The 15034-nt window shown below is 37.8% G+C and overlaps 1 protein-coding gene across 1 annotated transcript; it reads right to left on the reverse strand.

Moving 5' to 3' along the window:
- Positions 1-2517: 2517 nt before the first annotated feature.
- LOC140242518 (chromatin modification-related protein MEAF6-like) lies at positions 2518-13917 on the reverse strand. Its single transcript, XM_072322254.1, has 6 exons — positions 13818-13917; positions 12300-12412; positions 10248-10332; positions 9283-9316; positions 5713-5920; positions 2518-4484 (listed from the first exon to the last, which is right to left on the reverse strand). The coding sequence occupies exons 1-6, from the start codon at positions 13896-13898 to the stop codon at positions 4436-4438; spliced, it is 570 nt and encodes a 189-aa protein (XP_072178355.1). The 5' UTR covers positions 13899-13917; the 3' UTR covers positions 2518-4435.
- Between the last annotated feature and the right edge of the window lie 1117 nt (positions 13918-15034).

The raw sequence follows: 15034 nt of genomic DNA on the forward strand, positions 1-15034 counted from the left end.
GGTGTTGGAACCGCTGGATGAGGAGACTACCAGAGGATATGACGTATGAGTGGACAACAATACAAAGAAAATATAAAGAAAATTCAACAAAAATTCACTTTTCTAGAATCATGAAAGAGCAATGGACCAAACTCTTTCAGAAAGCAGGGGGAATAATTGCTACCCTTAACATATGTCAATATCAAGTTGATGGAATTTGTAATTTTCATGAAAAATGGATTTTTGTAGAATTTTCTTTATACAACCTTTCTTGGTATTGTTGTCCACTCATACGTCATAACCTCTAGTAGTCTCCTCATCCAGCGGTTCCAACACCAAAACTTTAAAAATTCATAACTTTTGCATCGATTGTCAGATTTTCTTCAAACTTTCACTGATGTGTTCTACTAATGTTGCTGCTGTCACTCAATCCACATTGCTCTTGGGGTTTATCTTCCCTTTAAAAACCATCAAAAGAATTTATTACAAATCTTACAGTGTATTGACATGATGGATGCTATTTGTTTACTTCTTAAAAAAAAAAAAAAAGAAAAAAAAAAAGAGGAAATACTTGTAGACTGTATAGAGGAGATGATGTGTACGGATCTATATTGGAGTAAATATTAACATTGCAAATTTTGTGGGTGATTGACTTTGGGATCTTGAACCTCTGACAAAATTAGTTCATGTACACGTATTACATATGCGTATAATTTTTGAAGTGAAACATTAGATTTTCCCACCTTGGATATATACAATGCATTTATGTAACAGGAGGCAATACTTTGCAAGTCATTACTTTAGCAAATACATTGTATCACAAAAAATTCCTGAAAATTATAATGCTGCAAAATGTATGGTGCATATACAGTACCATCTCATCTAATTGAGATGTAAAATGTATGATAGTAATACATGTACATGTATCACTGAAAATTAAAAACTTCCATAACTTAATGCTCTTATTTATTTCAAAGCAAATTTTACACTGTTTGATGGCACTCAATTTGTCAACATTTACATGTATTTCACCTTCAAGATTTATCCGATACATCACACTAATGTAAAGACGATGATCATTATTCAGTGCCCGTTGGGCACCTTTTTTAAAATCTTGAGTCTAACTTTTTATGATAAATTTTCAATTTTGTTCAACTGTATCTGTTCAAAATGTCTTTCTTTAAATAGGAGGATAACACTTTAGAGGCAAAGGCTACTTGCAAAGGCTACTTGCAAAGTATACGTGTATGTCACTACAGTGCACTGCTGTTATACCGAAATCCTCCAGACCAGAGGTTTTCTTTTGTTATAACAAAATTTTGTTATAACAGAACAGAGTAGTGTGTAGAGGGTCCTTAATTTTGATTTTGTTGTAACAAGAATTTCGTAATAACCGTGTTCGTTATAGTGGGAGTGCACTGTACCCCACCCCATATCTGTGAAAAGAGTTAACTCCATAAAAAGCAATAAATGTTCATCACACTTTCTTTAAAAATATGTTCATGCACATTGACTCTTTATTTTCATGACTGTGTACAAGGTACGTAAGCTCATCTTTTTAAATAAAAATAAAGCAAATTTCTTTGCAATATCCAGTTCAACATCTACAGACTTCTTTGGGTCACATACACGGGAATGAACAACGCAAAGTGCACAGTGCGCTTTAATCTTTCAACATAATTACATTATCTCTCCACAGCCTGCACATGGAAACATTAATATTCACAATGGGTCTTTTTTTTGTCTTTGATGCAAACTATTTGACATAGTCCATGAGAATATAGAGACATCCTATTTTCTGCTCTATCTGGTCAGTATGAGACTCCTTCCACTGATCCTAAATGATTTTCTAAGAAAAGATTTGTACAATGTAAAAATGCCTGATATGAAAGAACAGGCTCTTGGCATGTGAAAGTGCAGTAAGACAACAGATTTTATGCCCATCACTATGACAGAAACTAATGCTCATTCAATCATTCCTACTACCTACTTGTCTTCCACAGAGTTAGAAACAAAGTATATATCAGCAGAGATTTGCCATACGACAATTTCAAACTAAATTCCTTAAAGGGAAGGTAAACCCAAAGAGCAATATGGATTGAGTGAAAGCAGCAACATTAGTAGAACACATCAGTGAAAGTTTGAGAAAAATCGGACAATCGATGCAAAAGTTATGAATTTTTAAAGTTTTGGTGTTGGAACCGCTGGATGAGGAGACTACTAGAGGATATGACGTATGAGTGGACAACAATTCAAAGAAAATATAGAGGATATTCAACAAAAATTCACTTTTCTAGAATTATGAAAGAGCAGTGGACCAACCGTTTTCAGAAAGCAGGGGGAATAATTGCTACCCTTAACATATGTCAATATCAAGTTGATGGAATTTGTAATTTTCATGAAAAATGGATTTTTGTAGTATTTTCTTTATATTTTCTTGATATTGTAGTCCACTCATACGTCATAACCTCTAGTAGTCTCCTCATCCAGCGGTTCCAACACCAAAACTTTAAAAATTCATAACTTTTGCATCGACTGTCCGATTTTCTTCAAACTTTCACTGATGTGTTCTACTAATGTTGCTGCTTTCACTCAATCCACATTGTTCTTGGGGTTTATCTTCCCTTTAATACTAGAGTGGATCTTTACACAAGGGAATCCTTACAGGCAACATTTTGTCCATAACATATTTTTTTTTAATTTCTTGAGTAGCACACTGACCGAGCATGACATTTTGTGAAAGCAAAGCTCCAGCCTGGAATTAAGCCAGATTGGTAACTGCTGTGTGTCTCTCTGTTCACTGCAATTATTCTAGACTTGAAATTTGATTTCATATCTAGCTTCGTACATTTTCACATTCCTAAGCAAATATTAACAAAAATTAATTGAACAAGTTTTACAGTAACTTTTCTCACAAGGTGTTCCTCTTAGATGCTTTGCAGAGCTACTACTCATTGGTTACTATGCACTATCCACTTACTAGTCCCATGCGGAATGTGCAGATTCAATTCTGAATCTTTTTGATGAAGCTTACCTGCTAATCGCACATTTTTCATAGTGGTAATAATTGCAAACAAGGGAGAGCTATGGGCCCTCTCTTTTTCCCTCATGTTGGACAATAGTTTGAACTATTCATTCATGGAAAAAGTTGAGATGCATATGCTCATGCAAACCATTCTAATCATTTATACATTAAAAAAACAAAACAAAACAAAACAAAACAAAACAAACAAAACAAAAACTCTATCAGGTCAAAAAATCTGTGCATCTGACTACCAACATCTGGAAGAAAACGATGTGATGGTTTTAAAACAATTCAAGTGTACATGAAAAAAAAAGAGAGCACACATCTGTATGTTGTCATGTATCATCATGATCTTTCACGCCTATGGCAGGCCTACAAGTCTACATGCAACTGCAAGGCAATGCTAACACTTCAGAGCAGCCTCATTATGGATGTTTATCCGAGAAAGATTTACATTTAGATAGCGTAATCATCAACAGTATCATTATTTTGATAAGCAGACATAAGCTGTCCAAACTCAAAAATAAAGTACCATACATTCAGATAAGACACAGGACAGGTAGGGCGTCTCACTCATGGGTGCATCACACTGACTACGTGTGGAGACAGAAAACCCAACGATTATGGTTGCAGAGACCTTCATCTTCTTAAATGTTTGTAATTGCAGATGTTAGCATCTACAGTAACTAAAGACAAGTAAGTAAATATTCACTGGCCTAAAGGAACAAGAATGACATACACTGAATTCACTAGAATCATCGGTCACACAACTCCTGTGCTAACAGTGAAAATCTAGAAATCTCTGTTAATGTGTCGAGAGGATACAGGAAACTAGAAAAAGACACAAAAACTTGACAGCAGCCGCAAAGATTTAGGAAATTTGAATACTTTACAAGATACATTTTAAAAATGTGTGCACTGACGTCAAATCTTTGCATTTTTTCCAGTTTAAAGGACTCAAATTGCTACAGATTCGAGGCTGGAGACACTCCATGGGAGCAATTCAATAATAGGAGCTGGGGGTAAAGACAACACAAAATTTGTCATGGGCAGCGTCACGGGTGCTGTCCAGTCATCGGAGGTAGCATCAACTACGAGGAGGATATCTCGATGCACTCTATGAAGGAGAAGAGCGTGGCATTCTCTACATCGACTATCGACTATCAACTTCAAACAGCAAAGGAAAAGGATGCCTGTCTCCAAAAGGGGGCCACTTCACACCTATGATAACCTCACATATGCCATATTCAGGAGCCGGGGTCAGGTGTTGGGAGCTCACAGAGATTGTTCCATCCCTTTTGTCAAGTCTCATTGGTCACAGAGCACGTTCTACAGGCATCACCTCACTGCTTTGCTTTCAGGGCGTGTGGTCTGCTCACTACGGAACAGCAAAGGATGCCTTGTCTCTCTGATATTGCTGGAATGAACAGTTCAGTAGTCTTCATTTGAATGCCTACTCTTTTTCATTCTGCCTTCAATCCTGAGGGAGGAGAGGATGAAATGAATAGAGAGAGCGAGACATGTTATGGTTGCATCTTGGTATATCTTGAATATCATTAACAAAATGTACAATGCACAATACTTTAATGTCAGCAATCATCAGAATATTAATGAGACAAATGTATAAAACAATTCTAGAAATCACATTAATTAGTACAACAAATGAGACACTCCAAGCAATCAGCTGGTTGGCTGCATGCACATGTAAGGTGAAATTCATCAAAGGCTATTTCAAGGAGGCTGTATCTGAAACAAAACATTCATATTGTACAATTTGTCTTTGTGATTCTGTTCTTAGTCTCTATCAAAAGTAGTTTAATCCTATCAATTTTGCAAAAACTGCATGAATAGGGGATTTGTTGGAATGTGTACGCATGTCCATATATTTGAACACAAGGGTTTGTTTGTACCTCATAAGCCAGTTCGTAATAATCTGTGGAATGTGCGCATTGGAACAAGTGACCTCTCTTTTTTCTTTTCTTTTTTTTTCAGTTAAGTAGACACTTTACTCAATGTCAAAGGGGCATTATGCAGAAGCTTGCCCAATGTAACAATTTATGGAATTCATGTTCAAACAAAGAATGAACTTGCATACAACAGGTGACCAGAATGGTCTGTCAATTGGCATTTGGAGAAGCATAATGAATTTATTTTATTGTTTTGCATTGAATGCTTTAACCAGGGCTGCACACCAGCCCATTTTTTTTTCTACTGGTCCGACCTGTCTGTCAGATCAGTAGGTACCTGGTTTTCACTTTTTTAAGTGGTCCATTCCTGAAAAAGTTACAGGTCCGACAGTGATTTTTACTGGTCAGGGACTGCGGATTAGTGCCAGTGAGCAGCATTGCATTAACAACCTCTGTGTTTTTAAATAATGCCACATACCAGGTTTGCTGTCAGGTGACTGTGCTGGGCAAGCACCATTTATAAGGATCACATGAATAACCACTATTATATCACAGATGCATGACCTTTTTCTGCTCACATGCAAAGTGGTACTGCAAACTGGTGTACTACAGCAGGATTCTATACTTGTGCCTTTCTCCCCACCCTACCCTCCCTTCCCCACCCCCCCCCCCAAAAAAAAAGAAACAACAACAACAAAAACAAACAAACAAACAAATGTCAAATGTCAGAATGTCTTTAACAAAACACAAAACAAAAGAAAAGAAATGCTGAAACATGATGAGAAGGGTATGGGCACACACCGGTGTCTGCTCTTGTTTTTCCTCTTCTTGTGGCCATGTGAGCTCTTGTGGACCTTGCCGGTGTGGTTGCTGCTGCTACTGCTGCTGCCAGCCTGCGGGTTCTCCTTGGAATCCACAGCCTCTCCGTTGCTGTGTCCGTCCGCGGAGTCCTTCTCCAACTTTGTCACCAGCCCGTCTTGGTTGTTGGACACATCCTTGGCCTCTGATTCTAAGCATACATAGAAATTAATCAGTGGCAAATATATTTGAGGGGGGAGGTAAGGGGGAGGTGGGAGGGAGAGTGGGCAAGAAACAGTCAGACAAAGCAGAGAGGAAATAAGAAAATAGTAACTAATCTAGGGATTAGAATGGCATTCCAGCAGACATTTGCATTTATCATCTTGATGATACAAAATGCTTCTTAAATGACAGGTAGGGAGTGAGAGACAGTGAAGAATGTGATCGCAAAATGGGTCAAGTGAAATTTGTCAACATTTGTTAAATGAAGTCCATCATTAGATACAGTCAAACTCGGATACCTCGACGTCGGATAAGCCGAATATCACTTACCTCGGGGGCAAAATGAAAGTCGCGTAGCTCGAAAAAGATAACTCGAAGTTCGGTTACCTCGAAGGGAAATCTAATGTCCCGATCTTAATTAACTTATTGTTTTTCCCAGCATGTTGCTCGAATCGAAATTGTAAACATCACTCAGCATCTCCGATTAAGCGCGCATGGACAGCGAAGACATGTCACTGTTTTCACACTCGATTGTAAATATTCTGAGACCAGAACAATCGCGCGCCCAAGAAGAAATACCCGATACACAGCTGACAAGGAAAATCCCCAACACCTACCAACACACGTACATGGTATGCACATAGCACCCGTGCCAATGGAGTGCTTTACGATAGCACTACGCGCTGCCCCATCATTTGCTTTTCTTTAACCACTGTGTTTTGATTTTTGACGGAGACAGTCATACCGTGCGCGTAGATTTCTCAACCGTCGGGGCGCACCTGCTTACGTTGACAGTTATATCTTTGCCATTAATCACGCTCCACTGTCAAAACATCAATCTCCCTCGTAGTGCCTTTTTTTAAACTATTTTTTTTTTAGCCTTTCACGAAGTTTACTTCCCCGAGAACGCAAGCACTGAAACTTTTTTTTTTTTCCAGCAATGCGATAATGAAAATCTGGAAGTATAGGCCGATCACAATGAAGAATAGAATACACAGGGCTCCGCACTAAGTTTTATCGCGCCACCAATATCACTGATTTTTATTTTCTGGCGGTCGAAAGTAAAATCTGGTGACAAAAAAAAAAATCAGGAAAAACATTAGAAAAACTAAATCGGTCCTACTAAACATACACAAATTAATATTAAGCATTATTGAAGTGATACAGATGTCCATGTCTAAAACAAATGAATAGAAAATTCATTCATCTTACTCTGTGTTTAAAGATTTGACAAGTGTAGATATTATTATAAAAGTTGATGCCCATATATTGAGGAGGTCAAAACTTACGTTTGAAAAGAAAAATGGGAGCATTTGCTGACATTTGTTAGCATCCGACATTTGTTTTAGCATTGTAAAAAAGCCGAAAGTTACCGTTATTCATTTTTAAATGTAAAAGGAAACAACCGACATTCATTTTAGAATCTTACGGAGCTGAATACTATCCTAATCCATTTCCAAACATGAAAGCAAACATCCGCTATTTGTTTTAGCATCTAACTGAGCGGATTAATACCATTAATCATTTCCAAATGTTAACGCAACAATCTGTTATTTATTTTTGCATCGTACGGAGCAGAATATTACCGTTATTCATTTCAAACATCCGACATTTATTTCATTATCAAACGGAGCCGAATGTTACTGCGTCCACTTCCGAAAGTGAAATGAATCATCTGACAATTAACTTATCATCGCACGGAGCCGAATGTTACTGTTTTTCATTTTTGAACGTCAAGGCAGACATCAGACATTTTGGACCATGAAACGTATAGCTGAATGTTACTGATATTTATTTTGAAATGTACCGTAGCAAATATCCAATATTTTTATCATCGTATGGGGCAGAATGTTACTGCTGTTCACTTCCAAACATGCCAAACGTAAAAGCAATCAATCGACATGTATTTTAGCATCTTTCGGAGCTGAATGCTATTGACATTTACTTTCGAACGTAAAAGCACACATCCGGCATTTATTTTATCAGCGTACGGAGTTGAATATTATTGTTATTCTCTTCAGAACATCAAAGCAAACATTCGACATTTATTTTAGCATCTTCCGGAGCTAAATGTTATTGCAATTTACTTTCGAACATAAAAGCAAACATCCAGCATTTATTTCATCATTGTCAGGAGTTGAATATTATTGTTACTCTTTTCCGAACGTCAAAGCAAACATCAAACATTGATTTTACCATTAAACGCAGCTGAATGTTACTGTTATTCATTTCGAAATTTAAAAGCAAACATCAGACAGTTATTTTAGCATCATATGGACATGATGGAGCAGAATATTACTGCTATTTTCTTCTGAACATAAAAACGATCATCTGACATCTATTTTAGCATCTTCCGGAGCCAAATGCTATTGCTATTTACTTTCGAAAGTATAAGGAAACATCCGACATTTATTTAACCATCGTACGCAGTTGAATGTTATTGTTTTTCATTTCTGAACGTCATAGCAGAAATTCGACATTTATTTCAGTGTCTTCCGGAGCCGAATGTTATCCTTATTCATTTCCGAACGCAAAGTTAAATATCTAACATTAGTTTTAGCACCATACGGAGCTGAGTCTTATCGTTATTCATTTCCAAAAGTATGGGCAAACATCCGACATTTTTCAGTATCATACCGAGTCGAATATTACCGTCATTCATTTCCACAATTAAACGCAAAACTCTGACATTTATTTTAGCATCTTACGTAGCCGATTGTTACCATTGTTCATTTTCAAAAGTAAAGGCAAACATCCGACTTTTTTTTTTTTTTTTTGGTGGCGCGATCGGGCCACCAAAATCTTTATTTCTGAAATTTTGATTTCATTTCCGATTTTCACTCAATTCATTCATATAAAAGTTGATTCAATTCAAATTGACAAGCATGCAAACAATCAGTAGGCACTATAATAGACACCATCTTGAACATCGATAAACGTCGAACATCGATAAACATCGGATAAGTCGAAGAAAATTCGACGTACGCGTACCTCGAAATTCGCGTACATCGAACCATTTTCTTCAGTCCCGACGAATTCGAGGTATCCGAGTTTGACTGTATAACAAAATAAAACCTCTCATGTGATACCTCACTTGTTACATGATCTGGAACATTCTGAAGTTATGATTAAAAATATTTCATTTTTACTTATCACTTCCTATGTTTTTCAACAACTTCAACTGCAAATAGCTGGATTAACAAGAATGAATTTAACTCATTTTTCTGATAAAACTCTTCAAATATTCATGTTATCATAACTATACTGAAATTTGCCCCCATTTTTCCGGCATAATTTTCAATGAACATACTCCAACATTAATACATCACTACACGCTACAAATGCACTTACTTTTGTCATTTGAATCCGTAAGGCCAAGTGATGCCTGTGAAGCAGGAGAGAACAAAACAAAAATAGGCAGAGGTCAAATAATTATCCCAGTTACTACACACACTTGACGGAGAGGTGAACATCAACATTGTGTCACGAATGAATTATGTCAAAGCATCAGTCTTTTGAATCATATACCCCATCTCTTGGCAATATTGTAAGGCACTCGGTCTGCTTTTTTCAGAAGGTATAATAAACCTCTATTACGGACTATGTTGTTTTATCATATTCTATACTCACAGTGCCTAACATTGTTTCAAAATAACAATATTTTGAGATTCACAGCAAAATTAAATACTTTCAAATTCTGGCCTTCATCCTTGTTAGATCTACAGAAAAGTCCACCTGTGTAGGTGAATTTGCTTTATTATTGGTGTATCACAGTACATATACAGTGCACTCCTGTTATAACAAACACGGTTATAACGAAATTCCGGTTACAACGAAGTAAAAATTTAGGCCAAAACATTATCCGCTCTATGTATTTTCATTGTTTATCTGTTCAGTTATAACGAAAGTTCGATATAACAAAAGAAAAATGCTGGTCCCGAGGACTTCGTTATAACAGGAGTCCACAGGAGAACCATTTCTTGAATTATAAATCTTCTTACTAACAATGAACAACGTTGCACCAATCTATATATTTCAAATGGTCATACATGTGGCAAGTTTACTATCATACTTTCCAGCTTTCTCAGGTATGGATGGATGGGAGAAGATAAGTAGGAATTTTGGACACAAATGCCTCTTGTGCCACTTTATAGCATCAGCCAATTATATTAACCTTAAGTTTGACTGACTACCCTCGACATGTGCGACATTTGGAAATCACAGTTGAACACCTGGAAAGTAGTGCAATAGCACTGTGGGATTTCTACACAACTATTACAGAGTAATTTATAAAAGTCAATTTGAAATCACAATACCTGAGAAGTGATACTGGACTTGGAGAAGAGTCTGTCAGCCTCTTTGAATTTTCGATTTCTCTTGTCTGTTTTGCTGTTTGTATTCCTGTACAGGGAAACAAGTTTACATGCAAAGCTTAAAGTCATAATTTACCATTTGCAGAAGAAACAAAAACCCAGCATTAGTGCTTTAAAATTTTTCTAAAATGTGAGTTAGGGATAAAAACAACCACTGTAAAAAATTGAATTTCTATAATCAATGTTAAATATTGTTAAATACACAAAATGTGAACAGTAGTAATTTTAAAAATGTTTCCAGACTAAACCGTCTACAGTTACAGTTTAATGAGAAAAATATTGACATCTCCTTATATTTTAGGCTTTACTGTAAAAATTTTATATGGTAGGATGTTTTGAGATACAACAGACCTACACATAGAGTCATATGCATCAAATGTGATACCTGAAAATTTTTTAAATCACTGCTTCCAAAGGTAAACAGGACCTTTAATCTATGACCCGCAAGCAGCACAGTTCGTTGAAAAGCATGCTTTGTGGGTAATTCCATAAAATAGGGACCCACTTTGTGACATGCCTATTTTGCCAATAAAATCAGAAAATCAGATTTTTGTTCAACATAACTTTAAAAAACATTCATATTGAGTAAGTGTAAAGTCCCTTGAAAACTGACTGAAAATTAACATTCTAAACTGAAATTGAAGGAAGTCAGCATACCAAATTGCAGTGTATGGGGAAAAACTGGTTCACCATGTAAAGGGGACACCATTGGTGTCCCCCTTACACGGTGAACCATCCATTTTGGCACCTTACCACATATTTCAAACTAGTTCTATGTTTGCTTCAATAGAAGTGATTATTCTGAAGTAAGAAATTAACTATACTATTGAAAAAATGACACAACCCCTATTTTTGGCCAGGAAAAAGAATCTTTAATGTTTCTTGTGTAAGGGGGACACCAAATATTACTTTTGCATTTTTTTTTTTCAAATTAATAGAGTGGTCAATTTTTGATACAAAGAAACCACAGCTACATTGTAAAACATGCCAATGAAGAGCAATTATTGTTGTGATAAGACACAAAAAAATTAGCTATCACCGTGCCCCAACGTAATATTTAGGGGGGCACCAAAGCAACGTGTGTGAAAATTATAATTTGGTCTTTTTTTCAAATTTATTTTTTTACCCCAATTTTCTCTTGAAATCTTGTAAGCTATGTGATTGCTACCAAAATAACAACAAACAGTTCAACACTGGTCCTGAATATGGATTCCACACTCATAAATTAAGGTTTCTCGTGTAAGCAATTATGGGGACACCAAAATTTACACATGAAACGTCTTTCTTGGGATTTACGTGCGCAAATGTGTATCATCTATATGATGCATTAATCATATTTATAGTGTTCAAAATTTGCTTATCTTTTATCATTTTTGACCTCTTAAAATAGAGTTTAATCCACAAACAAGCTGTAAATCTGTCTAACTGGTGTTACAGTAAAATATCACACAATTTTGCCCAAAAACGTTGTGATTTTGCACTTTTTGTCAAAATTCATGTGGAACTTTGAAGAAGAAATTTCTATATTTTACTTTGAAAAGGAAGATACTTACCTGAATAAGAATATTCAGAAGTAAAATTGATTTAGGGTATGTAATTTTCAAGCAATGACAATATGAAGCAAATAAAAGGGGCATTTAACTAGTGGGACCCTTTTTAATGGAATTATCCACTTTCATCACAGGCATTTACATGCTTCTCAACACACTTTTGTAACATTCACGAGAAAATGTAAACATTCAATTCATTTCATTTTTGGGAACTGATCGGTGAAGTGTCACATTCCACTCTTGTTTTGAATTCAGAACTTATTCCTATTTATCCTGACAGAATCCTGACTTTCATTGTGTCGGTAACATCAAAAGAATCATTCCATTTTACTTTTTAATCAATCTCTTCAGTCTTTTTTTTTTTTCATTTAATTAGAAAGCTCATTTCACACTTCATCTACACAACACAGGAACGTACATTCAGTTCTACACCAGTGCCACTTACTTATTTGTTAGGTATCTATCCCATCCTCTTATGATGTTTCCATACATTGCCGTGTCCTCCAAGTAGCTGCCTTCAAATGCATAGATCTGTCTCTCAAGATTGGCAAGTGTTTCCTGCAACAGAGAGGATGAAATATCAAATCCCAAAATGAATCTGGCAAAAGACCAAAAAGTAACTAGAGTAAAAGCCCCAATTTTCGGCCGGCCTCCAAAATCCGGACACTTATCATTTATTAAATCACAGGCCAGCAAATTCTACTGTCACAACACACGCATATCGCATCGTTTCACACACTAGCACACTCGTTCACCACAGGAAAGTGCCTGAGTTTAATACCTCTAAAAATCCATCTAAACTCCCAAATTTTGCCGTCAAAAACGCAGAGTCGCTGCAACTTTTCCAAAGCGCGCGAGAATTAGGTCCCGTGGAAAGAATCAGGGTCGCCAGAAAAGCGCTAAAAATTGAAAATTACGCCGTTCTGTTGCGAGAGTTTTTGCTTATCGCAAGCTCAGTGTGTGATGGTATCCTCAAAAACTCAAAAGAAAAACGGAATCTCTGTACGCGCTGATGCTGTGAATAAATGTACAGGGGCTGAATGCAAGTGCAGAGTCACCAAAATTTGGACACGAACGGGCGCCGCAACGTCCCCGATGCAACCTTGCGCCAACAAGGTATGGCGCGCGCTCATTTTTCAGCGGCCTTGTTGTATGCGTATTGACATTGCACGCGTGTCCAAATTTTGGAGCGGCTGTCCCAATTTTGGGGAATTGACAAGGTGATAATATTTGAGGGATTCTGTGACATATTGTGATGATATATTTAACAAAATCAATATTGCCAATTGGGAAAAATAGTTTAATATATTCTGGATATGATTTTGTGGAGTATTATTTGAGTTGAACAAATATTGCAAAAAAGCTAACGTTAGTTAAGTGTCCGAAAATTGGGGGTTTTACTCTAAATTATTGCACACAAATAAAAACAAATCAAAGACAAAGTTCAAACTCATGACATGTCAATGATGCTTTGACAGTCCCCGAGACAGACAGCTCCTCTGAAGTTATAAACATTCTGTGATGGGTTATGAACATCTACCAAACAACATCTACAAGTCTTACCACACAAACTATTAAAGTTGCAGTAGAAATCTAGCTACGGTAGATCTACTTGCGTAACGACTGAGGTGCAAAAAAAGCTGCACCACGAACGTGTTGCAGTGTAGCTACACGCAGCCGCTGTATCGCGACAGCGGCTGCGTGTAGTTAGTTGCAGTGCAGCATCTACGGATACGATACTCTTGTGCATGCAGTTCGTTGCTAGTAGTGCATGTGCAATGCAGTGTATTGCATGTAGTGGTCTATAAAACATGACGTCAGAGCCACAGACCAGAGTGAAGTACGATGCGATACGAAAATTGCCCGCCACCACTGCCTATTCCGATCATTTACTTATCCTGCACTTACAGTGTACACAAAACGACTACAAAAACCTCTAATATTCACAGAATCTTAATCATACCGCTATTTCTGTTCTCCTTTTCACTAATTCGGCCAGTTCTGTTCTCGTATCAGATTGTGGCTGAGCATTTTTCGACGACATCTTGCTTGACTTGACTTGACCCGTACGTGCGCACGAGATGGCGCTGTGTTCTGTCGATGTCACTATGCACTGCACGCGCACTGTACGGCACGACCGTGTCGTCTGCACCACGTACGTATGCAGCGCATGCATGGATGCATGCACTACTACCGTACCGCTAATATTCAAAGTAATAAGTAAGAGGACTGCGAAGAGGACTGATGAGGCGGCCGCCGATGTCTTTACAGAGTCGTCTGCTTAGGCAGCAGGATCCCAGATAAATGTGCACGTGCTGAGTGAAATATTCCAAAGGTATAACTAACTAGACTCTAGGTATGAAATGAGACTGAGAGTTTTCAGTCCATGAAGCACCAGAGTGCAAGTTTGTATTATGATTTATTTGTCTTGGACTTGGGAAATCACCTTGTCTCTCTCCCTCTGCTTACTTACAACTGCGCGCTGCGACCAGCCCGAAAGCGAAGCGTTGAAGTTTGAACTGTGTGACTGGGAGTGTGAAGGAGCGCCCGGGGTTTCTCTTGACTTCAAGGCCAGGACCTTGTGTTTTTTAATTGATACAGACCCTAGACCATAGGTCTAGTTTACTGCTAACAAGGTGTTTTTGTGTGTAGAAAATATCTACTATACTGTTAACTACATGCAGCCGCTGTCGCAAAGCGACAGCGGCACAGCAGTCTGGGCAGGCTACGTACTAACGTTACACTGTAAACTAACTAACGTGGTTAGATCTAGGCCCTAGACCTATTCAGGGGAGGATCCAGGAATTCAGTAAAAGAGTCTAACGTTAGGGGAGGCAGGGGCGGATCTTACATGACGTTAGACAGAAAGATCCGTCTGTCCACAGGTCCAGAGCGGAGGAGTCTTTTATTTTTTTTGACGTTATCGCTCGCTCTCCTCTCTGTCATATAGGGTCGGCCCTCCTAGATCCTAGGAGGGGATCCGTGAAGCCAGACGCAGTCTCCGCGGAACATTTCCCCGACGACCAGATACAGACCGATCTTTCGGTCAAGGTCGGATCTAGCTTTTTTCCAAGGCCCTCAGTGGCCTAAAATTGCCAAGGGGGCCGGGGGGGGGGGGGGGGGGGGGGGGGGGGGGTCAGGGGCTGAGCTGGGTATTGCTAGGGCCAGGAGCATAGTGAG

The sequence above is a fragment of the Diadema setosum genome, chromosome 19 (assembly GCF_964275005.1).
Source record: "Diadema setosum chromosome 19, eeDiaSeto1, whole genome shotgun sequence".
Classification (NCBI taxonomy): Eukaryota; Metazoa; Echinodermata; class Echinoidea; order Diadematoida; family Diadematidae; genus Diadema; species Diadema setosum.

Coding starts and splice junctions, on each gene's coding strand:
- LOC140242518 (XM_072322254.1), bottom strand. CDS start 13,898: ATGTCGTCGAAAAATGCTCAGCCACAATCTGATACGAGAACAGAACTG. Junction 12,413..13,817: donor AAAGGAGAACAGAAATAGCG/GTATGATTAAGA, acceptor TCTCTGTTGCAG/GAAACACTTGCCAATCTTGA. Junction 5,921..9,282: donor TACGGATTCAAATGACAAAA/GTAAGTGCATTT, acceptor ATGTATGCTTAG/AATCAGAGGCCAAGGATGTG.